The sequence below is a fragment of the Tasmannia lanceolata genome, unplaced genomic scaffold (genome assembly GCF_043159265.1).
Source record: "Tasmannia lanceolata isolate RefF3 unplaced genomic scaffold, GAP_Taslan_0.1 ptg000015l, whole genome shotgun sequence".
In the NCBI taxonomy this organism is placed as follows: domain Eukaryota; kingdom Viridiplantae; phylum Streptophyta; class Magnoliopsida; order Canellales; family Winteraceae; genus Tasmannia; species Tasmannia lanceolata.
The window spans coordinates 37,596,666-37,623,783 of record NW_027518692.1 but is presented as its reverse complement, the minus strand read 5'-3'; the positions used below and the strand labels follow the sequence as shown (position 1 = coordinate 37,623,783).

Below are 27,118 nucleotides of genomic sequence, written 5' to 3'. Positions count from 1 at the left end.
GATTTTATTATACAGGATTGTATAAGCCCGGATTTTACAAGCTAAAACCTCGATTTTATAACCTAAACCCTGGATTTTATGATCCAGGATTGTAAAATCAAGTTTTAGATTGTAAAATACAGGATTTTACACCCCTGGATTATAAAATCCATGTATCTAAATGAGTAATAGGCCGGACTTCTAATGGCCAACAATATTCATGGACCTGATCATGGCACACTTGGCAATGGATTGATGCTGTATCACGATTGTTTTCCTCGACTTGATCAATCAAAATGGAATTGATAAATCCATACCACTATTTCAAACTACTTTGCATCATTGTTGACTCGCTCGAGTCTGACTCACTTCTATCTTGGCTGAGTTCTGGCTCAAGTCCATGGTTTTTTTCCTAGTAAGTTAATAAAAATTCCTCTGACTCTCCAAATTATAACCACATCAACCGAGTACTCGGTCGAACCACACCGAGTCGACTAGATGGAATCACTGCACTTTTGGCTGATGACATCAACAGGATGCCTCCATATCACTTATCAGTTTCCCTCCTCTCCATAGTTTTTATTTTCTATCTGTTCTTTTTTCCTCTGTCTATGGTGGTTTCTGTTTTCTTCCTATTCTATTTCTTTCAGTCTTTGGTCGGTTTCTGTTTTCTTTCATTTATTTTCATATGATATCACATGCAAATGGCTTGAACTTAAATTACTTACAAATAATGATTATAATAGTATCAGAAATGATGCAGTTTATGACTTTTAAAGAGGTTTTATCATCACATTTGCAAATAATATTAGACTAAAATAATCTTATTCGCAAATAAAAACTGTTTTTTTGTGGAAACCAAAGAGCCAAGTAGCTCTTTAGCCTCACCTTCCCTGTTGTTGTATTCTATTTATCATTCTTAATAATTTTCTGCTTGCTTAGTGAAAAAAAAAAACAATTGAAGCACCCCTAACTGTCATTTTCCTATACAATAATGCCAAGGTTCTTCAACCTCCCTTCAGCTTTTTCAATGTGTAATCAATTAAAATAGGACCTACACGCAGCCAACAATGGGCACTATATTCACAGGAACACAGTTTTCTTTTCCAATTTCAAAATCCAAAAATCACCATCCATCCTTCACTTCTTACAAAGTATAAAATAATGGGACACTATTCTAACCGATGAGGAGAGCAAGAAAGAATCCTATATAATTAAGAAAGACATAAAACCCAATCCAAAAACAAAACCTATAAGAAAGCGACTACAATAAATAAACAAAGAAACCAAAGTCCAAAACGTGAAGTTTTGTGTAGTTTTCTTTAAGATAACTACTACTTATATAAGACATTTCCTATTAAATAAACATTCAAACTAGCTTTCAAGAAGCTTCCTAATAATAATTTTTTTATAAAGCTTCTTAATAATAATATAACTATTTCTAATATTAACTAAACATGCTAGACTAGCTTCTCAGCAATGCACCACTGATGTAGCTATTGCTCCTATTATCTAATGTGAGAAAAAGAAACTTGCTGACATTTACACAATGGATGCCAACGTTGGATGGAGCTCTAAATATGGCACCAGTTGTGGGTCATCTTGCGCAGGGGCGGAGGCACATATAGCATGAGGGGGGCATGGCCCCCCAATGACATGCAAAATCCCTTTAAAGGTCCATTGCTGTACATGCATGCTTAGGTAGTTTAGTGGCCATGGCCCCTCAATGACCGATGCAGGCAAGTGTAAATTAGTCCGGCCCCCACGAAGTGTAAATTCCTGGCTCCGCCCCTGCTCTTGGGGTGGTCAATCTATGATCAGGTGGGCTTCAACTAGTATCAGTTGCCTCATCTTGAAGGAAAGTCGTCGAATTTGTGTGTGTTCTCCTCGTCCGATGAGTCACGAGTTGCCTTTGTATGCAGCAAGATCCTTGACATTGAAAGCATAAAGTATTTATGAAGTATTCATGTGGCTTGGCAATTTCAAACGATAGACATTGTCATTTATTTGCTTAAATGATATCACAAAGACCTATCCTTCTTAGAGTTCTTGGTCTAAGTTCGCTGTGTTCTCTTGGTTAGATATCGTTCCCAGAAAGAATTACCCACACATAATCACCGACATCAAATACCACCTTTCGTCAATGTCAATCATATGTAATTTGTATTTTGTGTAAAAACTGAGAGATCTTCGTTCACTTAAAATAGGATCAAACGCGATGTGCACTAAACGTCAAGAAGAGATGCAAGAAACACAATCACACTAAGCATGAACACAAGATATATGTTGTTCTGCAGTGTGCTTACATCCATGGAAGAAGAGTTTCGTTATTTCAGTTTAGGGTTACAAAACTCTCCTTTTTCTCTCTGCTAAGAAAATTTTAAAAAAAAATCACAACTCCCGTAACACACGCATGTGCGTCGCGCACATTAGTCCGTTAGGATAACGTATCAAGGTAACGTATCACTATTCAGAATACAAGACATTTGCACAAAACCCAATATAGAAATAAAACCTCTAAGAAAGCAACTACAATAAATAAACAGAGAAACAAAAGTCCAAAACATGTAGTTTTTTTGTAATTTCCTTTGACACAACTACTACTTACATAAAGACAATTCCTGATAATTTAAGAAAAGAAACTCACTAACTAGCTTCCAAGAAGCTTCCCCGTATCTAATATTAACCTCCTGAGAAAAGAACCATGCTAGAGTAGCTTTCTAGCAATGCAAGCCTGACGTAGATATTGCTAGATAAACAAACATGCTGACATTATATGGCGTGCCAACGTTGCATGGAGCTTTAAATATGTAACCAATTGTGGGCGTCAACTAAATGGCAGCATGGTATACCGACAACTTCATCATTATAAATAATATGAGGGAAGGATCGAAGTGGGATTCTAAAGAGCATTTGGGTCTCTCGGTGAGCAACAAGAGAGCCAAGAGATAGCAAACCAAACAGAACTATGATGGAGCAAGAATCATGGGCTGGGTTGGGATCAACCCTTGCTAGCCTCATGTTCTTATGGGCAGTCCTTCGCAAATACTTCCCCACTGAGCTCAAAGTTGTGGTGAAAAGATACACCAGCAAATTGATGGATTTCCTAGATCCCTACGTAAATATCACAATCCCAGAGTACACCGGCGAACGATTCAAACGCAGTGACGCCTACATTGCAGTTCAATCCTACCTGATCGGCAGCACATCCAAGGAGGCCAAGCGACTCAAGGTAGAAGTGGGCAAAGGTATCAACAACCTTGTCCTCAGCATGGACGACCGCGAGGAGGTCACAGACGAATTTCGTGGCATTAAGCTTTGGTGGACTGCGAGCAAGAGAGCTCCCTTCACCCAAACCATGTCATGTTACCCGCCGCACGAGGACATATCTTACCGCCTAACATTCCACCATAGCCACCGACAACTTGTTCTTGAAGAGTATCTAAACCATGTCATTGAAGAAGGAAAGGCAATCAGATTGAGAAATCGGCAGAGAAAGTTATACACCAATAATTCCAGCCAAAACTGGTACAGGTATCTGAAAGAACCAATTAATCCAAAAGCTTAAGCTGTTAGAGTTAATGTTATTTGATCATTAATACTTCAACACTCCCCCTCACTTGTGGCCCACTTTTGGTTTGGCCATACACATGGATTTTTAATATCAAGGAGTTGTTGCGTTTTAAATTAGGACCTTGCCATGAAGCAATAGCTCTGATACCATGTGAAACAATCAATTACTCCAAAAGCTTAAGATTTAATCATTTATAATTCAACAGGCACAACTCGGCTATATGGAGTCACGTCCCCTTTGAGCACCCAGGAACCTTCAAGACACTGGCCATGGACCCAGAAAAGAAGGAAGAGATCATACAAGACCTCTTGACGTTCAGCAAGGCAAAAGATTATTACACAAAGATTGGGAAGGCTTGGAAACGGGGATACCTACTCTATGGCCCACCAGGCACAGGAAAATCCACCATGATCGCTGCCATGGCAAATTTCTTGGATTATGACGTGTATGACCTCGAGTTGACAGCGGTGAAGAACAACACGGAGCTGAGGAAACTATTCATAGAAACCACAAGCAAGTCGATCATCGTCATAGAAGACATAGACTGCTCTCTGGACCTGTCTGGACAACGGAAGAAAGCTATGAAGAAAATGGAGGGTGACGATGAGAATGAGAAGAAGCTTCCCCCTAAACCAGACAAAGAAGAGAGTAGTAGCAATGTTACCCTCTCAGGGCTTCTCAATTTCATTGATGGGCTTTGGTCATCCTGCGGAGGAGAACGCATCATCATCTTCACCACCAACTATGTGGACAAGTTGGATCCTGCTCTAATCAGGAAAGGTCGGATGGACAAACACATAGAGCTATCTTACTGTAGCTTTGAAGGATTCAAGGTGCTTGCCAAGAACTATCTAGACCTCAATTCACATCCATTGTTTGAGACCATCTGCCAAATGATGAAAGATATCAACATCACCCCTGCAAACGTAGCAGAATGCTTGATGCCCAAGTCCTCCATAGCTACTCCTCTTGAAAATACAGAGACTTGCCTCAAAAACCTGATTCGTAACCTTCATAAGGCCAAGGAAAAAGCAATTCGATCAAAAGAAAACAGCAGAGTCAAGACAGCAAGGACAGACAATGGCGAGAAGGGGATGCTTAAAGCATTGGACCCCAAGTTTCCTCCAGCTCATCAGCCAAGATATTGGAACAATAATGACAGATGTGTGTACTGTTAGGCTATCTTTGGTTGCAGGTATTTACCTCGTGTATAGAGTAGTGGTATAAGTAGCCAACAGGGAGGAGTCAAGCATTGGATTTACCTAGAACATACCTAGTAGAATAGTCACAAGTAGTGTTTGAATTGGTTGTCAACCTTGTAGAGTAGTAGTACGGAGTGTCAATAAATATAGAGGGAAGAGAAAAAGAAAAAGCATCGTTCCCAAGAAATACAAGCAAAAAACCACATTTTTGTGGTTTTTGGCTTGGATTTTACCTGGAGGAAATAAGGGTGACACATCAACATACAATGGGTTTTGGTGAAGTTGCACCCAATTGCCAAGCAAAAACCATAAGTCATCCCGGCTTTTGTGCGAACGGAGAACCGATTTCCAAGCTTAATTCAAATGCAGAAAAGATTCCTTCTCATCATCATACATTTATCTATGTTTCTCAAGCAAATGCTTTAATGTACATATTAATGTATTTCTGTAGTCGACTCAGATCATATATATATATCTGCTCCCAGTTTTCTTAGATCAAGCATACATTTTCTGAAAATTCACTTGAACATGCTAAAAAGAAAACTACATTACATTACATTTCTCAGACAAGGAAGAAAATTTGACTGGAAGGACAGAAGGTACATACAGGAAAAGAGTAGGATACTTATCAATTTCACATCTATCCCTCTGCTCAGGCTGGGACAGCCTTAGGATATGGATCCAATGAACACGTTCAGATCCAGCTGGTGTGCCCAAATCCTCTCTATTAACGTTCTGATCCTTTGGATCCATCGGACGATCTGAGCATTTGGAACAATCTTGATTGAAGCACGTGCCTTCGTATCCTTTTCCATGAACAAATAACCACATCTGCAAGGCCACTACATGAGCCAATTTTGCTTTTTTGACCCATGTTTAATCATTCATGTTCCATTCGTAGAAGTGATGGGACCTGTATAAATTCACGGGTCTCACCTTTTTTTCAATAATAAATTCATGAGCCGACCTCAACTAGTTTGGGACAAAGGCTTAGTTGAGCTGAGATAAATTCATGAGTCCCACTGCTTCCCACAACGTAAAATAATTTCAAGATTCATTAGTCAGTGCAGCTTTCCATCATATTCGTGAGATTATGGCGTGCAAAGAATCAAGACAATTTAAAGGACTTCTTTTTCACCAAGCAGGATCAAAGATCTAGAAAATCTAGTAATAGGACAGACTTGTAACAAATGGAATCACGGCTCTTCTGGCTGATGACATCAACAGGATGCCTCAACATAGCTTCTCAGATTCCCCCTTTTCTCTTTGGTTTCTGTTTTCTTTCGATAATTGTTTTCTTTGTCTAGCTTGGTTTCTGTTTTATTCCTACTCTGTTTCTTTCAATCTTTGGTTGGTTTCTCTAAACATTATTTGCATATAATATGATATGCAAATGGCTTGAACTTAAATTAATTACAAATAATGATTATAATAGTTTCATAAATGATCTAGTTAATGACTTTTAAGGCGTGTTTTGTAACCATGAAAAAAATCATGGAATATTTATTTACCTGGTGTGAGAGAGGGCAAAGAGGCAAGAGACAGAGATTTGAAGGGGGGGGGGGTATAAGTGAGGAGAGCATGGGATCATGTAGGAAAACAAAAATCCTATTTTAATCAGGGAATTTTTTTTCTCTCCTTTGCTTACCAACCCCAAAAACACAATAGTCATTCACTTAATACAATGTAAAATATTAGGACTATTCTAACCAATAATGAAAGCAAGAATCTTATAAAATTAGGAATGACGAAAAACAATGTAAAATATTAGGACTATTCTAACCAATAATGAAAGCAAGAATCTTATAAAATTAGGAATGAAGAAAAACCCAGTATAGAAAGGTCCATTGCAAAAGGCATTTCCCAGCTGGTCTGTCATGTCAGACCAGCCACCTCGTGAAATAAAACCTGTAAGAAAGCAACCAAAATAAATAAAGAGACCAGAGTCCAAAACTTGTAGTTCTGTGTTATTTCCTTTGACAAAGCTACTATTTAAACAAAGACATTTCCTACTAATCTAAGAAAGAAAAACTCTAACCAACTTCCAAGAAGCTTCCTAATAATATTATAACTATATCTATCACCAACTACCTGAGAAAAAAACAAGCTAGACTAGCTTCCTAGAAAAAGAAACACGCTGGCGGCTGGTGTGTACAAGGCAGGCCAACGTTGAATGGAACCTTAAATATGGCACCAGTTGTGGGCCAAAAACTTTACACCGACAACTTCGTCGGCATATATAGGGACATATATTAGATAAATGTATATAGAGAGAAGGATAGAGGGGGATTCTTAAGGAGCAAGGTAGCAAGTCTTTGGCTCTCTCTGTGAGCAAGAAGAGAGAAGAGTAATAGCAAACCAAACAGAGACATGATGCAGCAAGGATCATGGGCTGGGTTGGGATCAACCCTTGCTAGCCTCATGTTCTTTTCGGCAGTTTTTCACAGATATTTCCCCACTGAGCTCAAAATCTTGGCGAGAAGATACACCAGAAGATTGATGGGCTTCTTTGATCCCTACATCAAAATCACAATCCAAGAGTACAGCGACGCAAGATTCAAGCGCAGCGAGGCCTACATCGCAATCCAATCCTACTTGATTGGCAAGTCCTCCAAGGAGGCCAAGCGACTCAAGTTCGAAGTGGATAAAGGTAGCAGAAACCTTGTCTTTAGCATGGACGATTACGAGGAGGTTTCCGACGAATTCCGTGGTGTGAAGCTCCGGTGGACTTCCGGCAAGAAAACTCCATTGACCCAACATATGTCTCCGTACCCGCCACAAGAGGAAAGATATTACCGCCTAACGTTCCACCGTAGCCAAAGAGAGCTTGTCATGGATGAGTATCTGACGCATGTCATTGAAGAAGGTAAGGCAATCAGACTGAGAAACCGGCAAAGAAGGCTATACACCAATAATCCCAGCCAGAATTGGCACAGATACAGATCAGCTGTTTGGAGTCATGTACCCTTTGAGCACCCAGGAACATTCAGGACACTGGCCATGGACCCAGAAAAGAAAGAGGAGATCATACAAGACCTATTGACGTTCAGCAACGCAAAAGATTACTACATAAAGATCGGGAAGGCGTGGAAACGAGGATACCTGCTCTATGGCCCACCTGGCACCGGAAAATCTACCATGATAGCCGCCATGGCCAATTTCTTGGATTATGACGTGTACGACCTCGAGTTGACAGCAGTGAAGAACAACACAGAGCTGAGGAAACTCTTCATAGAGACCACAAGCAAGTCGATCATCATCATAGAAGATATAGACTGCTCTCTGAACCTTTCTGGCCAACGGAAGAAAGATAACAAGAAAAAGGAGGATGACGACGAGAATGAGAAGAAGCTTCCTCCTAAACCAGACAAAGAAGAGAGTGATAGCAAAGTCACCCTATCAGGACTTCTCAATTTCATTGACGGGCTCTGGTCGTCTTGCGGAGGAGAACGTCTCATCATCTTCACCACTAACTATGTGGACAAGTTAGATCCTGCTCTGATCAGGAGTGGTCGGATGGACAAACACATAGAGCTATCTTACTGTAGCTTTGAGGGATTCAAGGTGCTCGCCAAGAACTATCTAGACCTCGATTCGCATCCATTGTTTGAGACCATTTGCCAACTGATGAAAGAGACCAACATCACCCCTGCAAACATAGCAGAAAACCTGATGCCCAAGTCCTCCATCGCTACTAGTGCTGAAATTGCCGAGACTTGCCTCAGAAACCTAATTCGCAACCTCCACAAGGCCAAGGAAGAAGCAATTCAATCAAAGAAAACAGCATAATCCAGACAGCAAGGACATAAAATGTGAGACTGGAGAAGTCTGAGAGAAAATATAAACTCTTTTTAAACCAACAAGAAAGGGTGAGCTTTGCATACTGGGTTATATGGCCAGTTCACCTTGTTCTTTTACTCTGGGCTCTACTTTTTCTCCTCTAGAGTATAGAAAGTGGTTGATTCTGGTATGGCTAAAATTTTCAAACAAGAAAGTATAAAGATTTTGCTATTCATTAATAAAACAAATCGTGATTTCATTAGAAAACCCCGATGATTGATGGAGAAAATTCTTCCATTGTTCGTGTGCTTTGTATCAGAAGCAATACGACCAATAACGGATCAATGTTGCTATCAAATTGAAAAAATGCATCATCCTGCAAGGTAGAGCTTAGTATTGTGCATTTCTGCAATTTCCTATCGGAACTCCCTCTATTCTAACAACAGTTATCTAGTTAATTGTAGACTTCTTCCTATTCACGTGGAACAATGTAATGGGAGTACAACATAGGTATTTGATCCAACAATAACCCCCTATCGTTGGATCAAATATCAAGGGCAACACCTCGCAGCAATGCAAGCAAACCATGTAAAAACTCAAGTAATAACCAAAGAAACTTAAACGCGGGCCTTCTTCCAACAGAATGATTTATCTACCAAGCTTGAAACCATGAGGATCAAACAAGATTCATTTGTGTAAGCTGTTAAATAGCAAATCAGAAGTAGCAACATAGGATGGATACCATGTTAAAAAAATGGCCCTCTTATCAAGTAAGTGGTAAGAGAGGATTACAATAGCAATACATTGAAGCAGTTCCAACAGGCATACCTTTTCTTCTGAATGAATATGTTGTCATCGTAGTGTAAAAGAATTATGGAAATTTGAAAATGCAATGTTACAAGAATCCGAGAATGTTGTTTATCTTTAATAACCAAAATGAAGTTTACCTCAGGAGGAACAATGCTTCTATTACAAGATTACAACAAGAAAAGCATCAGTGGATTTCACCATTCTGCCAACCAAATCCTTCTAGGAGAGAGACCATGTACAGCAACTCTAGAATGAAACAAAGGGATTTGCAATCAAAGCCCACAAATTTATCTAACAGTATCGGCCTTCTAGTGGTAGTGTACATTGGATAAGTTGAACAAGGAACAAACCAAAAGATCTCCCTACAACTTTCCGGTCTAGTAATAGATTGCTGAGGGATGACTACCTATCTACAAATTCTCAGCATCATTTGCTCCTGCTGGAAACCACTGAATAGATTACATTGGCATGGTTGATAGCATGGGCCACTGGAAGGTTCTCAATAACCCCCTTCGTGTGCAAGCAAAACTTAGAATGATTTTACGCCTCACATAGAGATAGTACAACCCTCACTTTGGGAAACCAGATGGTCTTTAAGACAACATTTGGACATCGGAGAGGTAGAAACAAGGAGATTCTCTTTCTTTAGTAATGCCAAAAACTTAGTCAGTGTCTTCATCTTTCATTATGGTGTCTGGAGCAAGCTCATTCAGATCCAGAAATCGTCTTTTACGTACACCATGACCTTCTTGACCTGGAGGAGCATTTGCTTTCTGAAGTGATTGGCTTTGCTCTTTGTCGGTAGTCTCGACATAGTCTGGAATCTGTTGTTGATCTTTCGTTTCATGTTTGTCTCCATCATCCTGAGAATTTTGACTTCCAAAGGAGTATTCTACAGTATTGCTTGCATCTGAATGTACGTCTAATGCATTGGACTTATCGGGTCCCGCTGAATCGGCTTCTGAATCAGACATCTCGTATTGACGGTAATCAATACGGGTGGAGGTAGCCCTCTTGCTCCGTCTGAGTCCTGACTGGAGTTCATCAACAGACCTCAACTTTGCCCCCCTCCTACTGCGACTTGGAAAATTTTTTGATCTGTGTGGCTCTTCAATATCTTCACTGATACTCAAAGAATCTTCTTCTTCCTCATCTTCCTCATCTTCCACATTTGCCTCATCCCAACGGTACTCTTCGTCACCTTCCGAGCTGCTGAACACCTTCCTCTGTTTTCGGGTTCTCAGATATTCATCATCATATACTGCTTCTCCAACTATATCATCATCACTGTCTAAGCCTGCCTCACTATCTGAAAGAGCTTCAACGAACTCTTTCTCTGAATACCTTTGTGGCTTTTGCCTCCGCCGGTTGCTACATGTTTGGTTTTAGTTTTAAGTGAGTACATGCAGGAAAAATTTTAGACATGTGAGTCAGTTGGAAAGTAAACACAGAAAGACAAAACATACTTGCGGTCCAACAGTCCAGCTTTATTCTCTCCATCAGTTTCATCATAATCCGATGATTTTGGAGACATGGAATCATTGGAGACTTGTTGAGGAACTTGTGATGGACCATTCCATCTACCATTTGCAGATGCCTCGGGCTTAGCAATGACTTCTCTTCTAACAACAGGTTCAGGAGAGGTTTGTCTTTTCCTAGAAGATACCGAAGATCAAATAATAAAATTGCAGCCAAAGCAATGATATAATGGCATAAGAAATCCAAATAAAAAAATAATGGCATTAAAGAAAAATGGTGTTTCTTTCCAACAAGATATTATTAGACGCAGTGAAAGAAATATGTTATGGTCCAAAGTGATGAAATCCTTACTTGGTTATTTTTATAGCCTCATTGATTGACCGATCAAAATCATCTGCAAAATTGTTTGACATAACCGTCAGGTACCAAGTACCACACAAGTAGGATAAAATCGTGAGAAATTAAAACCAAAATTACACCAAGACAGATGCATTTTTTAATGATGAAGTCTTATTAATGGAAGGAGCATAGCCAAATGACCAAGGTGGTCAGGTATATATATATATATATATATATATATATAGAGAGAGAGAGAGAGAGGGAAAAAATAGAAGAAAATATAAAATAAAATACAATAACAAGTCTGAAGGTTGCGTTAGGGAAAAATCGAAAAGGTAACCGGCCGCTGGGAGTAACCCTAACTCAAATGGCCTGATTGAACATTTGGATCACTCCATGGTCGCCCTAGAGCATGCAAGATTATCGACCTTAGAATTAACCGATTGCCAGACATAAGTGATCTTGGCACTATGACAATCCAGGATTTCCTGGATCTCCTCAATGGCGTCTGGAAATCTCTACAGGCACATGGTATCATCTCTCAACTACCAAACCGTATTGAAAGTATCCCTCTATGATCATCTGATCTAACTGTGAATGATCCAAAGTCTTCACTCCAATAATACCACTAAAATTACAGATAGACCCCCTGTGGTTTGGCCATTTTCCGCTTTTAAACCCTGTGGTTTGGAAGTTACCAAAGACAACCCCTCAACTTCCTGACATTTTAAGTAGACCCCCTCCGTTGACAGTCCGTTAGTTTAACCTGACGGAATCACTAAAACTAACCATGGTTAATATTTTGAGGACAGAAATACCCTTTATCACTGGTTTTAAGGGATTTGCAAAGCGATTAGGGTTACACCACTTCCCGTCGTCGCCGTCGCCGTCGCCATCTCTGGCCACCATCGTCACCTCCACCACAAACAATGAAACCCCACCCCATGGCTACATCAAACCCACATTTCAAGAAAAAAAACATTGATAAAAACAAAAGAAAATCCCTAAAATATTAGGGTTTATGCGCAAATCATGATAATGATGTGAATGAAGACAAATTAAACCCCTAAATCGAGGGTTTATGTTGATAAATAAACAAGGGTTTGAATCAAACACTAATTTTCAGTTTTAAAGTATGAAAACCCTAATTTCAGTTGGGGAAGACGAGGGCATAACGGTCATTTCCCCCTTTCCGTCCACTCCGTCACGTTCAAAAAACCCACGAAAAGTTGAGGGGTGTCGTTGGTAACTTCCAAACCACGGGGGCTGTATATGTAATTTTCCCTATTTAATTCCAACGGGAGAAGAAAAGCCCAAATTGTGGAACCATTATCCTTTCTTAGAAGATACCCAATACCTATCGATCTTGGGTTGCCGAAACTCGAGCCATTAAAGTTGAGCTTCAATTTCTCTGGGGGTTCCCATTGTGGTCGTGGACCCTCCTTAAAGCATCTACTCATCCTAATTTCCTCCCAAGATCTATAGAATTCAGGCAACGAGAATACCCGGAAGGCACGAAGATTGGCTGCCCACCAAACTATCATCGAGAGAATTTGCCTTTTCATCCTGAGCACCTTTCGAAGTGCCTTTGAAGATTCTCTCTCCTATTTCTTTCTTTCCAAACCAGTCAAAACACAAAACAGTAAAAAGAAGGCCTGAGAGTGCTTTAGCTCTCGGAGGCCAGGGAGAACCTAACCAACTCTAAATAGGTCAAAAATGAAATGCCATAGTTCACAAGTAAAACTACAATGAAGCGGTATACGGTCAACATAGTTGGCATCAACAAGGCACAACGCACAAACCCGGACTATTCAAAAAAAAGGCACAACGCACAATGATTAACGATGATTTATGGTTGTGGCATATACGATCAACCGTGAGGATTCTATTAGGGCAAGCCATCCAGCAGAAAACCAGCACCAGTGGTGTAGCAAGGAAACTCCAAATATTTCACATAGGCGAGGGAGGTTTCGAAGGGATCATTGGACAGAGGAAAGAGCGGTGTTGAATGAAATCCTAAAAAAGAGTGGTGTTGAATGAAATCCTAAAAAATGGATCTCAATACCCATGGAGATTTGCCAATGAGGTCAAAGAAATCCTAGAAGGGATTGAAGGTCGTAAGGTGCAATTTCAGCATGTGTGGAGGTCCACTAATGTTGATGCTGATCGGCTGCCCCGCTCGGGAGTCTCTAGACCCCACTTGGAGTTCTTTGACACCACTTGGAGTTCCTTGACATCCCCCACTAGATCGCTCTCTTTGCTTTCCTTCTACTGTAATTTTTTCTGGATTTGTTATCTTGCTTATACTTTGACCACCTCAGTCCTGGGACTCGTTCACCACTTTTACCTATTATTAATAATAGAGGAATGCTAGACTGACAGGCGCCCTTGCAAAAAGTGGGATAAATGGCGCCTACCATGGCATAGAAAATTACGATCATAACAAAAGATGATTTATGAAATTCCCCTTGATAATATTACCACTACCCAAAAAAAAAAAAAAAAACTGGAGAACAAGAGATTTATGAATGGACAATAATGAATTTCTGATGCTTAAGAGGACACGAATCAGCTAAAAAACAAGGCAAGACCAATGACCCTAATAGTAGAGAGTCTAGAGACAAGCAAAGTTAAATGAAGATAGATGAAATTGTTAATAACAAAAGATGTTTCAAATTCCTGTTTCTGACATGGAAATGGAGATACACAATCAAGATTGAGTAATTTAAATTGTTTTACCCACTAAATTTAAGACCCCTTGTCTGCTGGCCCCAATACCACAATTTCCAGAAATTAAACAAAAAAAAAACTTCAGTATCTAGTCTAATCCATGTCAAAAATGTTGAAAAGTACAAAGAAACTGTGTGTCTGGAGACTCAGATAAATTTTACATCAGTCATTATAAAGCGGCAGTATGCTTATCTTTGCAATGCATGGGCCTTAAAAAATATCACAGTGAGAACAAATACAAGTAGATGTGACCTTTAACTATTGATAAAGTGTTAAAAGGTTACAAAGCGATGTAGACAGGCATCTTGATAACTGCCTGTAACCACGGCCCCTTATCACACGACATACCTATGACATGACAGCACCCTTCAAAGATAGAAATTGTGATATATCAAAGTTTATGTTGCCCAAAGTAAGGAAAATTTTCCACCTAGGGTGCCATATACATTTGCTTTGTAATCAAATGCATCTAAAAGAAATATTAGCAGATTTTTTTCATTTAGTACAGTAAAAATCCTACATCCAGTGGCAATCGAAGATCCAGTACAATAACGGATACAACATGCATCATTTAAAAAATGTAGGAAACGGCATATTAAGGCCAACATTTAGAAAGGAATAAAAGAAGAATAAAGAGAATCAAAGTTTAGAAGAGTAAATTACTCAGTCTATATTTTTTCCTTTTCCAAAATGTCTGGTTTCATTTAGGTTATACACTAAAATGGCAATTTTGTGAGAAAATAATGGCATCTAAAGGAGTTACTCGACAAAATCAAATGAAGCAACAGATAACTGATGTCATACAAAAAACTACAAATGCAATGCTCTTACCAAAAGTATAGGTGACAGGTTTTCTATCCCGAAGGGAACGTCCAGTAGCAAGCCCATCTGCACCCAAATAGCTATTCAGAAGGATGGCTTCTCTGTGCTGTTTTTTTAGCAACTTCTGTTTCCTCTGTACAAAATAGTTCTTAGAAGATCAGCATCTAATCATCACACAAAATCTTCCTATACTTGCAAAAGCAAACAAAACTGACAGAATTACATGCATCCTCACACAAAAGAAAAAGAAACAATGTACATAGACAATGCAAAGGACAAATGAACCTTATCAAATAAATAAATTTTGAGCCTGACAACAGGGTAATACCTTGTAAATTTTCTCAACCTCCGGAAGAATTTCAATTTTTAACCTCTTCCCAAGTGCAGCCTCTGTCCTATTTTTACTCACCAGAAGCTTTTCCTGGAAACAAATGGGCAAGATCAAACAAAAGTTACTAAACAAAAGGCAAAGATTGAGAAGAAATAGAGCAGGGAGGAATCTGAAACCTATATTCACATTTAGAGAATGTTTGGCAAGGTTTAAAATGGCAAAGCATAGCCTCAAAGCAAGGCATAGAAAAATGTCTGAGGCACAAATGGGACACACCGTAAAGGTGAAGCATATGTCTCATATGATGAGGCACACATGTCCATAATTGTAAATTTTCACTGAAACCGACATGAAACGACCGAAATGTTTCTATTTCCATCTCCACCGGAATACATACCGAAACCCTTCTCATATGAACCATGATCACAAGAAAGGGAAAATGCTGAAAGTTCTCAAATGGGACTGAATTAGGCCCTCAAAAGCCTTTATTGTATTCCACTCTGCCCTAATTATGCACCAAGGCTTAAAGGGGGAAAAAACTCAAAGAAATAAAAAAATATTTGTGAGTCAAAACGTTCATAAGCACCATAAACTCCATGAGTTTTACGCCTTGAATCGATGCACCCTTGTTTAAGATGAAACGGAAACATATTGGTTTCAGATGGAAATTTCGGAAGGAATTCTAAATGTAAATGATGGACATTTAAGCCCTCTTTTATCATTCAAAAAAAATATGGACATTTAATAAGAACCTTTAGGAAGTGCCACAATAAGCACAGATATACACTCAAAAACCATCACATCAGCCGAAAAAAAAACATCCATAATGGCTTAACTAGTGTTTAAAAAAGATGCCAAAGAAAAATCCTTGTTGACTCAGTGAAGACGCGGCCAAGAACGCGGTTGACGCGGTCATCACTTGGGAGAAGCAAAGGAGTTTTTTTTACTCTGTAGAGCAAAACACGGAATGTGACCAAGGGAAAAGGGACTCATCTCGGGGGAGTCCATGAAGACGGGCAGGAGTTTTAAAACTACAACATCAAAGACCTAGTACCATGTTTGATAATTCAGTACATACCACAATTCACATGTAATCATATAAATATTTATAAAATCACATTTCATATGCAATTCATATAAACATAATTATGTAACACATAATGGTACAGTATAACATTAATACACTTAAGTTAGCCAATCAACAAAATTTAGGCAACAAGTTGCAACAGGTTCCTCTTGAACCTTTCCTAAAGGCATAAGAACTGAAATTAGAATCTAAAATAGTAAAATCTCTATTTCAACACTAATCATACACTATATTTACCTTTCGAGACCTAAATGGCATAAAATTCAAAAATATGTAAAAATAGAGATTGCAGGCCTTGAAATGATCATAAAAGGGGAAAATTGCTTAAACAAATACCCAAAAGCACGACATTATGTCCATTGAAAATTCAAATGACTGAACTTGGCTTAAATTGAATATGGGCGCTTCCGGTTTTGCCCGTGATTCAAACAATTTTGTCTTCTCCATATTACCATATCTCTAGAGTCAATAATTTTATATGAGGAACCCAAAAGCACGACATTATGTCCATTGAAAATTGAAATGACTGAACTTGGCTCGAATTGAATATTGCAGAGAATTAGGACCCTAATGTCTTGAAGAGCCTGATTTATGGGATCAATCAGCTAGAAATCTACACAGTCTCAAGTAGGTAATCAAGCTCAATCAATTTTTTCTGCCCATAGCATGTGTTAGGCTTTAGTTTGTCCCACGTTGATACCTCAAGCCTTGATAATAATGTTTTCAAAAATCATATGATCCACAGTTCAAATCCAAGGTAACCTAGAACGCGGTTCGTTCTGGTACGCGGTACGGGAACGGGTACGGGATACGATGGTAGCCCGGTACGCAGTACGATGAGGATAGGTTAAGTTGATTCGCTATATATGAGGTCGCGGGTCAGTTTGGAGTATTAATGTAGCTCTCTCTCTCTCTCTCTCTCTCTCTCTCTCTCTCTCTCTCTCTCTCTCTCTCTCATTTAATGTTATGCCAAGAGATGCTAAAGCATTGTTCGGCCTTATCTTAAATATGGCGGTCAAGCATATCAACTGGTGGCTGCTAACAGTTCTTGGGAAATGTAATCACATCTAACAACTATTTAAAAAAGATTTTAAAACTTGTAGTGCCAATATCAATTTTTGGGAAAAGAGATAACATTCGACAACTGTTTAAAAAAGAGGTTAAAACTTGTTGTGCCAATATCAGTAGGCTTGTGGTCAGATTTTCTGTTTAGGATTTTTAAGTGGCTGCATGCCTTCCACGGTTTCCCCTTTCCCTCCTCTCTTATGCCATTAACAAATCGCATCCCTGCAAAAACAAGCAGGGAAAGAGGTTTTACAATATTGTGTATAGATTATATTTCGATTGGTGATCTTCAGTAAAAGTTTCTGTCGGAACATCCCTTTACGTTTTCCTCAGTTTCTTCTTTTTTACAGCCTCCAATGAGGTATGATTAGATTAAAGTTGGGAAAGAGAGTTGTTTTTTTTTCCTCTCTTTCCCCCTTCTTCCCTCTCTCTTTATGCATCTCTCACTTTCCTACGGGTCGCCTGGGTCGCCATTTGTGGCGATTCGGGTCGAAAACGACCCACGTTTGGGGTCGGTGAGCCCGGTTTGCGGGTCGGAGGGTGGGAGGGCGATCCCGGTAACATTGTTCAAATCCTGCCACACAAGTCAAATCCCACTCAAATCTCACTACATAAAGATTATCTAACCCTATTCTAAAATCATATGATGTCATGTCTCCTACAACTCGAGTCTTAAATCCTACAATTCGAACAAGCTTTATGACTCAATTTCATTAGAAATCTCATGGTTGACGGAAGCAACCATTAGTTCATTTTTTACATTGAGTACCAATAAAATTTAAATATAGAATCTACTCAAGAGCTTCAGATATAGGTAAAAATAGAGACTGTAAGCCTCGAAATGATCGTAAAAGCAAACAATTGCTTAAAACAAATAGCCAGGCAATTGCTACATTAAGCTTTCTGGTGCAGATAAAAGGGTTTGGACCTGGAACTCGAATGGGGACTTCTCTGTCAAGTCCTTTTACAATCAATTAGTATCTTGCCCTGTATCTTCCAAAGTAGCCAAAGTTTAGGGCATCCAAGCTCCTCTCAGGGTATGCGTATTTGGATGGGTCACTGTCTTATAAAGAATCCAGACGGTTGACTTCTTGAGGGCTCAAGATATAATGATTGTAGACCATTGTACATTTTGTATAAAAGAAGGGGAATCAGTCAATCATATCTTCATTCACTGTAAGATAGCAAGAGAGGTTTGGAGCAGCATCATTTCTAGATTCGGCTTGTATTGAGTCTTCCCTGCCAAAGCTCATTGATCTTTTGGAATGTTGGCCTCTGGTACCAAGGAGGAAAAAAGCGAGGGTCCTTTGGAAGGTTTGTCTTTTAGCCACTATATGGGTATTATGGAAAGAACGCAATTCTCGGGTATTTAAAGGATACTCTAAGAGTTCTCTCCTCCTCCACAAGAAGGGGATTGTTTCATTTTCATTTTTGTTATTGTCCTCAACTCCTCATGTTGTGACCAACTCAGTCGAGCTTGTACAAATTTTTTCCTTTTAATATAATCCTTGTATCATTCAAAAAAAAAAAATGAACTCACTCAAGGCAAAACCAGGTCTCACTAGATGAGTCAGAGATTGGCTTTGTAGGTCCACAACCACGTCAACTACGGCAAATCAATGCTGACCCAGTAAACATTGCCTCGGCTAGAAATCACCCAAGAGAAAGAACTGAAATAGAATAGGGAAAAATATTCCCTCCATATGGTACATAAAATAAAGCGATTAATCTATGAATCTATGCATAGTCAAAGGAGACAAACCATTGGGTTAAATTCACCTTAAGAAAGCAAATCTAGAAGTTACCGACTCAAGATCAGCTATCAACTATGAGACACTGAACATAGAACTAAAAAACAGCATTCTACTAGTTTTTGTCTCGAGCAATCAGGCAAATTGAAAAGCCCTACCATAGTACCTCGAGTTTAAAAGATTCACCGGTAGGCTATTAGTAACTTTCCCAAAACAACTGGTTTTTAAATTTATTGATAAGGTTTGTGTACACAAAATCACAAGGACAGCTGAATCCCAGGAAATGAGCACCATAAGACTGAACTAAATATTAATTAATCCAAGAAACCACTTTGCAATCTGGACTAACATATTGAACAAACCCCTTCTACCATCTTCATTTCGGTTTCCCCAATCAATAACACATTCAAGAATTGAACTTTTTGTTTCAAAAAAAAAAAAAAAGTAACAAGGTTACAAGTATCGTATGCATAGCCAAGGTTTCAATCAGTGTTTAAAACCACAGATGCTGGTCAAAATGCGGCCAAGAAAAATCCTTGTCGACTCGGCACGGATGAGGCCAAGAGCGCGGTTGACGATGCTAAATACTTGGTTGGTGCGGTCATAACTCAGGGGAGTCAAAGGAGTTTTTATTGACTAATTAGGGCAAAACGCGGAACGCGGTGACAAAAAGTGGAACGCGGCCAAGGGAAAAGGGAATCAACTCGGGGGAGTCCACGATGACAAGAGGGAGTTTTAAAACTATGGTTTCAATAGTAAAACAGCATAGCCAAGGTTTCAATAATGAAACATTACAAATCTCCCATAGTAACATTTCATAAGCATAAATTGAATCTGTTGATTAACAGTTGGAAAAATTGAACTCCCAAAAACAGGTTTCTAAGTAACTATGGATAGCCTTTCTACAGTGGCTACTTCATATTGATGGAAGTACGAGTGTTTATTATGGTACCAGTTTTAGTATTCTATCAAAAGCTATGGTAGGCCATGGCACACCAGCCAAAATAAGTATTGAATTAGAAATTTCACTATATGAGTGTGGTATATAGCACCGAGCATACCAATATGCATAAGGGCTTTACATGTGCACTGAATATATCTATAATCCTATTTAAATGCCCTTACAAAGGAAAATCCAGCAAGAATATCACCACCAACAGCGCATCAGTGCAACTCTGGAATGACGACATTTAATACACTGCAGATAGAAAATACAAACAAAAAACTTACCAAAACTTCTTGGAATTCATCTAAATTGGTCGCAACTGTTTCCCACTGGCAAGATACTATAGGATGGGAAGGCATTCCCTTTCCCTTCATCTTCTTTACCTCAATTTTCCTAATTTCTCGGTACAATCGATGACCGATGATAGGATCATCTTCATACCTGCATGGAAGAGAAACAGATGCATAAAGCAAAATCTCCATTTCAATGTACAAAATAGAAAATTTTGGAACAAAACTTTTCCATTGGACATTCGGAGGCAATATCAACTTTACATAAATTAAACAAAGTTTAAACGAATAAGGTGATCTGCTAAATTCAGACTTTTTTTGGTTACCAGTATGAAGTTCCATGAGAATCACCCCCAATTCGTTCTTTACGAAATACTGAAGGCTGTACCCCATGTTTTATGGAATCATCAATATAGCTTCGAATATCCTCTTGCTGTGAAATGAAAACCAAGTTTGAGAACAGAATAAATGTTAAAATGGTATGGAATGTCATCAATATCAATGTCCTCAGTCACTCATTACATTATGACTGCAGGTTTAAACCGCTATTTACTCTAACAATGAACAAAGAAGAATGAAACAGTGCCTCTGATCCTCTGAAGAGGATAAGTAACATAAAGTGCAACATATGATCGAACGAAACATAAGACGAAAAATACTACTTGGAGAAAATATAATTTAAACCGACAACAAAGATAAAATTCATCTTCACAATTACAGTTCACTGCACACCAGCAAAAAAGAACACTGAATAGCAACAATAATATAAGGTATGAACTGTTCCCATCAAGGCACTAAAAAAAAAAAAAACTGCTTCCATCAATTATGATACCTCAACGCGTATGTCACACAGTGCCTTCAACATCAGTACACGAGTCCCAGGATCAAGTGTCTTGTATGTTTCGACCTCCGTTCTAGACAAGTAAACATTACAAACATGTCAATTAAGAAATTTGTTTCAAAATTTCATGGACTCCATAGGCGCAAAGATACTACTCACCCATGTGATGCAACAATTGGGATCTCCCCGTCTGCAACCTTCAAGTATAAATCAAGCAAAGTTAGAGGAAGATTACTGAAGGGCACTGCCACTTGCAAGTTGCGAAATATCTAGAAAATAGAAGGACATACCCAATGCCACCAGTCCTTCAACTTTCTGCACAATACTGTCACCCAAGTGGCACGCCCCAGTGCCATTCGGGTAACAGGAGGAATCGCCTGCAGACATTAAAAAATGGATTACGCACACGACAAATCACGGTGGCATTTCATACATATTATAAATACATTGACATTTCCTAGACAATAATGGTATGAATGGCACGAGCACCATAGCTGTAGCCGTCTTCTTCTTTCTCTTTTTTAAGATAGCTCATGCCACTTTTTGTAACAGCCACATTGCATTCGAACACATTGAAACACATCACAACCTTTCCGCAATAGGAGACACATTTGATATCTTCAGCTCATTAATGAAATGCACAGTCAACATTCCAAGCTGACTCTGGAAGTTATTATGCGAACCTTAAGTTCAAACTACAAATGCAGAAAGTCGGCAATGGTACTAACAGTGTAGAGAAATCATGCATCAATTAGTTAACCACAATTTCTAATGAAAAATTCACATCATTGGCACAAAACATCAATGGCGTGCGAGAACAAGAAATGAGTAAGGAAGAAGCATCCCAAGGATCAAAGCATGTCGCAACTCTTTCAAGTAAGATGGCAAGTTCGGTTGAGTGAAAGTAAGAGAGGTGTTTGGGGCGTATCAACTCAAGTCTTCTTCGGGAATGGAGGGAAGTGACCGGGGAGCAGTTGGCGAAACAGATGGGGGCCGCTAATTATGATCCTTCTCCCTCGAACACCATCAAACTGAACTAGGTTGTCCCTTTGGGAACCCATGCCAGCAGGAGTGAGAGGGGTGTTTAGGAACACTAGAGGGGAAGAGACAATTCATTTAGAAGATTAGAGATCATGGAGAATATGGTATGTCCTTAGTGAGATTGTTGATATTTGTAGAGAAGGAATATTTCATTTAGACATGTTCTTAGGGAAGTCAACAATGTAACGTTGCTGATTCTTTAGCAAAGGGGATCCAGGGACATCTTGTCCAAGGGACTCACATAGCAATGGGATCTCATTGCCGGATGACGCCCAACTTCAAAAGAACTTGCTAATGCCTTTACATGATTTCTTCTTCACATAGATAGATATAGGATCTATGGGGCAATACTTAGAAATGCATTTTGTGCAACGGCCCTTCCTATATGATAGAAAAGGATCCCAAGATCCTGTACTGATCTTACATGAAATCACAAATCACAAGTTTGTCTGTTGGACCTGGTCTGGTGCAGCTCTCTCTCTCTCTCTCTCTCTCTCTCTCTCTCTCTCTCTCTCTCTCTCTCTCTCTCTCTCTCTCTCTCTCTCTCTCTCTCTCTCTCTCTCACACACACACCAACGCTTTGGCTATTCTCTAACTTCTAGTTTAAGTTTTTATTTTTACTTGGTCAAGCATAAGGCAAGTATTCTCAAGCACAATGGGGTTGTTCCATGTGGGGATATAAATCGTTGGATAAGTTGTTCATGGGATTGGCTATCCTTCCTGGATAATTATATCTTGAAAGTATCTTGCCTACCATTCATCAAGTTTTGTAATAGTAATATTTTATCTAAGAACAAAGGCCAATGTGAACAGAGGATAGCAAGTCTATCCGAGGATAAAATAAATCCCAGTTTGCTATCCCCGTGAAGAACAGCCCCATTATCTATCAAGAACATGTATATACTGTTAAAGTATAAAAGATAAATAACACCTTTCTCCAACAACTTAAGCTTTTGGAGAAGTTGGTAAGTTAACATGGTATCAAAGCCAAAGGTCTCAAGTTCAAACCTCCAGGATAGCAAAAATCCACATGCGATGGTCGGCCCAAAGTGGGACCACATGTGCCACGTGTTTGCCACGTGGGCCACACGTGCGGAGAAGTGCTAAAGTATAAAAGATAAATAACGCCTTTCTCCAACAGCTTAAGCTTTTGGAGAAGTTGGTAAGTTAACACATACATATACAAAATGAAAAACCTAAGGTTCTAAAAAAATGTATACTGACTGTAAATGAATGCCTTGACAATTTGAACTCGCATAGCAATGGTCTAACAAAGCTGATATGAGCATAGTTGTCAAACTCTTACGAGTCATACAAGTCAACTCTCGAGTCAAGTCGAGTCGAGTAGCTAGGATTTCGCATGGGCGAGTCACCTCTGTTAAAGACTGTTACGGGTCGTATGGTGACTCTTACGAGTCGTTGCGAGTCGAGTCAAAAAAAATAAGACTCTTACGAGTCAAGTCGAGTCGCTAGGCATGGGCTTTCTTGTTTTGATGGTTGAAAACTTGGAAGTTGGAACTTAGAACTTAATAATTATTATTTTTAATGGTAGGCAATTGCATTAAAGGCAAAAAAGACCGAGGAGGTCTATACAAATAAAGAGAGAGAAAAAGAAAAAGAAAGACAAGAACAAGCCCCACTGCAAGCGTCAAGGCGAAAGAAAATCAAATTGCTCAACTATCTCCCTAGAGACACTATCTCTAGCTAAAATGTCCACCACACCATTAGCTAACCGCCTAACATGATGGAAAGAAATCGATGCATCCCCCACTCTATCTTGTATCTCATCGAAGAAATAGGCAAATCTCTAAGGGAAGGAATGCGAGCCACTAAGCCACCTTATCACATTGAGTGAGTCTAGGGGTGGTTATTCGGTTATAACCGAACCGAAATAACAGAAATTTGATAACTGAAATAATTTCGGTTATCAAATTTCGGTAACCGAAACCGAAACGATTAAAAATTCGGTTATTCGGTTACAACCGAATAGTTGGAGAAAGAGAGGGAAAAAAGCAAAATCTTGGTTTCGATCGGAGGGCTAGGATCATCCAATCGAAATGATTTTTTGAGCACAACTAATTAAGTTGTGATCAATCAAATGGACGGTTTTGATCATCCAACGGAGTGCCCATATAGCACTTTTTTTTTTAAATAATGGTTTTTATCATAATTTCGGTTATTTCGGTTAACCGAATTTTTTTTTGAAATAACCGAATTTTCAAAAAAAAAAAAAAAAACCGAACCGAAGGAACCAATTCGGTACGGTTCAGTTATTCGGTTTTAAAAGAATAATGAACACCCCTAAGTGAGTCTCCTTCTACCACTACCTTATTTAAATCTTCATTCTCAAAATATCTTATTCATTGGTAGATAGCAAGCACTTCAGCTTCATTAGAGCCAAAGACTCCAATGGGATCCACAAAAACCCATTTCATAGCTCCAAATTCATCCCTCAAGACTTCTCCAATTCCGGCAGGACCAGGATTCCCCATGATAGATTCGTTAAAGTTTAGCTTCAAAAAACCATGTGAGGGAGGCTTCCAGTCTTGGATTCTTGGGTTATTAGCCTGAACCACCACAAATTACCTTCCAAACATACATAAATCATGGGTAGATACCAAGGTTTTAAATTTCGGTTTCCGTACCTATTTCGGACCCCACGGAAATCCGAAATTTGGTAAAAATTTAAAAAGAATATTTAATTCATTTAGAAATTCCGAAATTCCGGCCGAAATTTGGTAACATTTCTTTTTTCTTTTTTTTTTTAAATACATTTTCTCAAAATTTCGGACCGAAATTCCCCAAAATTCTAAAATTTCGGTCTAAGGATTTCGCCAAATTTCAGTTTCGGTCTCCACTGAAATTTCAGATTTCGGCCGAAATTTAAAACCATGGTGGATACAAGTCTAAAGCAAGGAAGTGTTTTCACCAATGATTAAGTTCCAACTAGAACTTAATTATTTTTGTGCAAGCAAGTTACAAGCATATAGCTATTTATATTTTTGGCTTAGTGCTTCATCTTTTTTACATGCTTCATCTTTTGCTATGCTCCATCTTTTGATATGGAATTATATTTTTTTCAACTAAATTTATGTTCTTGTCAAAAACTCTTACGAGTCACGAGTCGAGTCGAGTCACGAGTTATAAAATTAAGATATCGAGTCACGAGTCGAGTCACAGGTTGACAACTATGTACATGAGATAGCTTGAGATTTCAATTCTTCAAGATTATGTTCGAAAGGGAAACACATACACACACACAAGAATTTATACAGTATCCAATACCTGTTATCCTCTTTGAAAGAATCTCCATAAGCCTGCCTAACGTTTAAAGGAAAGTTGTGAAAAGGAGACCTAAACTTCCTCAGTTTCAATCAATAGTGTCAATATATCTAAAACATAATCTGTGAACTTCTCTAAATTAAGGGATTGATATTTTACAGCTTCAATGGACTATGAAAATGGAATAGTTGTGCTCAAGTTTGATGACATTTTTCTCCATAAATTCAAATCATAAACTACAAATGCATGAAATGAAAATCCCTTATTTCCAGCTGCAGAAGATAGAACCTTGCATAACATACTAGTCCAACACAAAAAACACATTCCCAACAAAAAAATATACCTTCCCTATCAAGCTAGTAACAACAACCCATGCCCAATTGCCTACCAAAGTTAAGACTATACTACTCTGGCTAAGGATCTCCAATTCGCATAAATGTTCCAAGCATTGTTCAAGTAAGACCAACATATATCTTAAAATCAAGATAAAATTATCAAAAAGTCAGAATTTTTCATTCAAACCAACCTTTAACAGAGGTATGTGAATATCATCCAAGGTGCTATTGGGCATTATCAAGGCGGTCTCAAGCTCTTCCACAGAGAATTCAATTTTAATGTTCAAAAGAGGTCTAAAAACCTACAAGAAAACAAGTAAACAGTAAAACAACCAATTAATCGAAAAGCTTAAGCTTTCAAAGTTGGTCTTATTGAATCATTTATACTCCAACATAAACAACAACAACAACAAACCCTAATAAATCAAGAAAACACAGTAGTAAAATCTCACGTGCAAGAAATTGAGAAGGGAAGCGAGCTCCCACATGGACCGGAGAGAAGAGCGCGGAATCTGAGAAAGCGGGGGGGAGTGAACGAGGGGAGTGATGATTTTGCTGCATTGATACTTCTGCTCGTCCTTCTCGCCGGAGGAACGCCGATCTCCGGCAGCGGCGTTGCCGGAACGGTGATCTCCGGCAGGGGTTGGAATGGCGGCATAGAGGCGAGCGGAGGTTCGGGAAGTACAAGCCCTAGGGAGGCGATCTTTGCGCCTCCGCCATTGATCCTCAGAGGAAGATGCCTTTGGGTGGATCGCGACCGTTGAGCCTCCTTCGGAAGCCATAGGGTCTGAGGAAAGGTGAGATTGTAGTGGAGATGAATTAGAAAGAAGATCGGAGGAGGATGAAGGATTCGGAGAAGGAGAGAGAGTGGAACGTGAGGAATTTGGATGTAGAGGAAGAGGATGGGAGAGTTTTTAGGGTTAGATGAGAAAGAAGAGGGAGAGGGGAAAAACATGGCTGAGAAGGATACAAACCCATCATCGAATGTGGAGAAAGAGAGACAATAGACGGAGATGGAGAGCGATGAGAGAGAAAGGGGGGAGAAGGGGGAAAAAAAGGGCAGTGGAGGGAGAGGGAGGGAAAAGGGAGACAGTATACGGAATTCCTTTCCGTATGTAGGATTTATTGGGGTTATTGGGGTTGTATAGTGTGTATATTCCTTCAAAATATGAAAATAAATTTATTTTGAATAGAGACAACTAGAAATATGAGATAATCCAACGTTTTGAAGAAAAAAAATTAGGTGAAAAATATAGTTACACCCTGGTAACTTTCTGACACATTCAACGATAATCGTGTACACCTCCTGAGATGACTTTCCGTCTACAAATTGAAGGGTTAGGATGATCATAGAGCTGATTTTTTGGGCACACCCGATCCTATCTATGTCAGTGCCAATCAAATGAATGCTTTGAATCATCCAAACAATGTGGG

At 39.1% G+C, this 27,118-nt stretch overlaps 3 protein-coding genes across 3 annotated transcripts; 2 read left to right on the top strand and 1 right to left on the bottom strand.

The window, feature by feature from the left end:
- The first annotated feature begins 2,868 nt into the window (after positions 1-2,868).
- LOC143847073 (AAA-ATPase At3g28580-like) lies at positions 2,869-5,314 on the top strand. Its single transcript, XM_077355744.1, has 2 exons — positions 2,869-3,513; positions 3,759-5,314. Exons 1-2 carry the CDS (start codon positions 2,948-2,950, stop codon positions 4,729-4,731), a joined length of 1,539 nt encoding a protein of 512 aa, XP_077211859.1. The 5' UTR covers positions 2,869-2,947; the 3' UTR covers positions 4,732-5,314.
- Positions 5,315-6,992: 1,678 nt separating this feature from the next.
- Positions 6,993-8,611, top strand: LOC143847072 (AAA-ATPase At3g28510-like). The gene has a single exon (XM_077355743.1). The coding sequence runs from the start codon at positions 7,126-7,128 to the stop codon at positions 8,542-8,544; it is 1,419 nt and encodes a 472-aa protein (XP_077211858.1). The 5' UTR covers positions 6,993-7,125; the 3' UTR covers positions 8,545-8,611.
- Positions 8,612-9,430: 819 nt separating this feature from the next.
- Positions 9,431-26,804, bottom strand: LOC143847071 (DDT domain-containing protein DDR4-like). Its single transcript, XM_077355742.1, has 12 exons — positions 26,137-26,804; positions 25,876-25,986; positions 21,317-21,403; positions 21,186-21,223; positions 21,018-21,099; positions 20,512-20,618; positions 20,180-20,336; positions 15,044-15,136; positions 14,725-14,848; positions 11,176-11,218; positions 10,812-11,000; positions 9,431-10,716 (listed from the first exon to the last, which is right to left on the bottom strand). Exons 1-12 carry the CDS (start codon positions 26,464-26,466, stop codon positions 10,008-10,010), a joined length of 2,070 nt encoding a protein of 689 aa, XP_077211857.1. The 5' UTR covers positions 26,467-26,804; the 3' UTR covers positions 9,431-10,007.
- Positions 26,805-27,118: the final 314 nt, after the last annotated feature.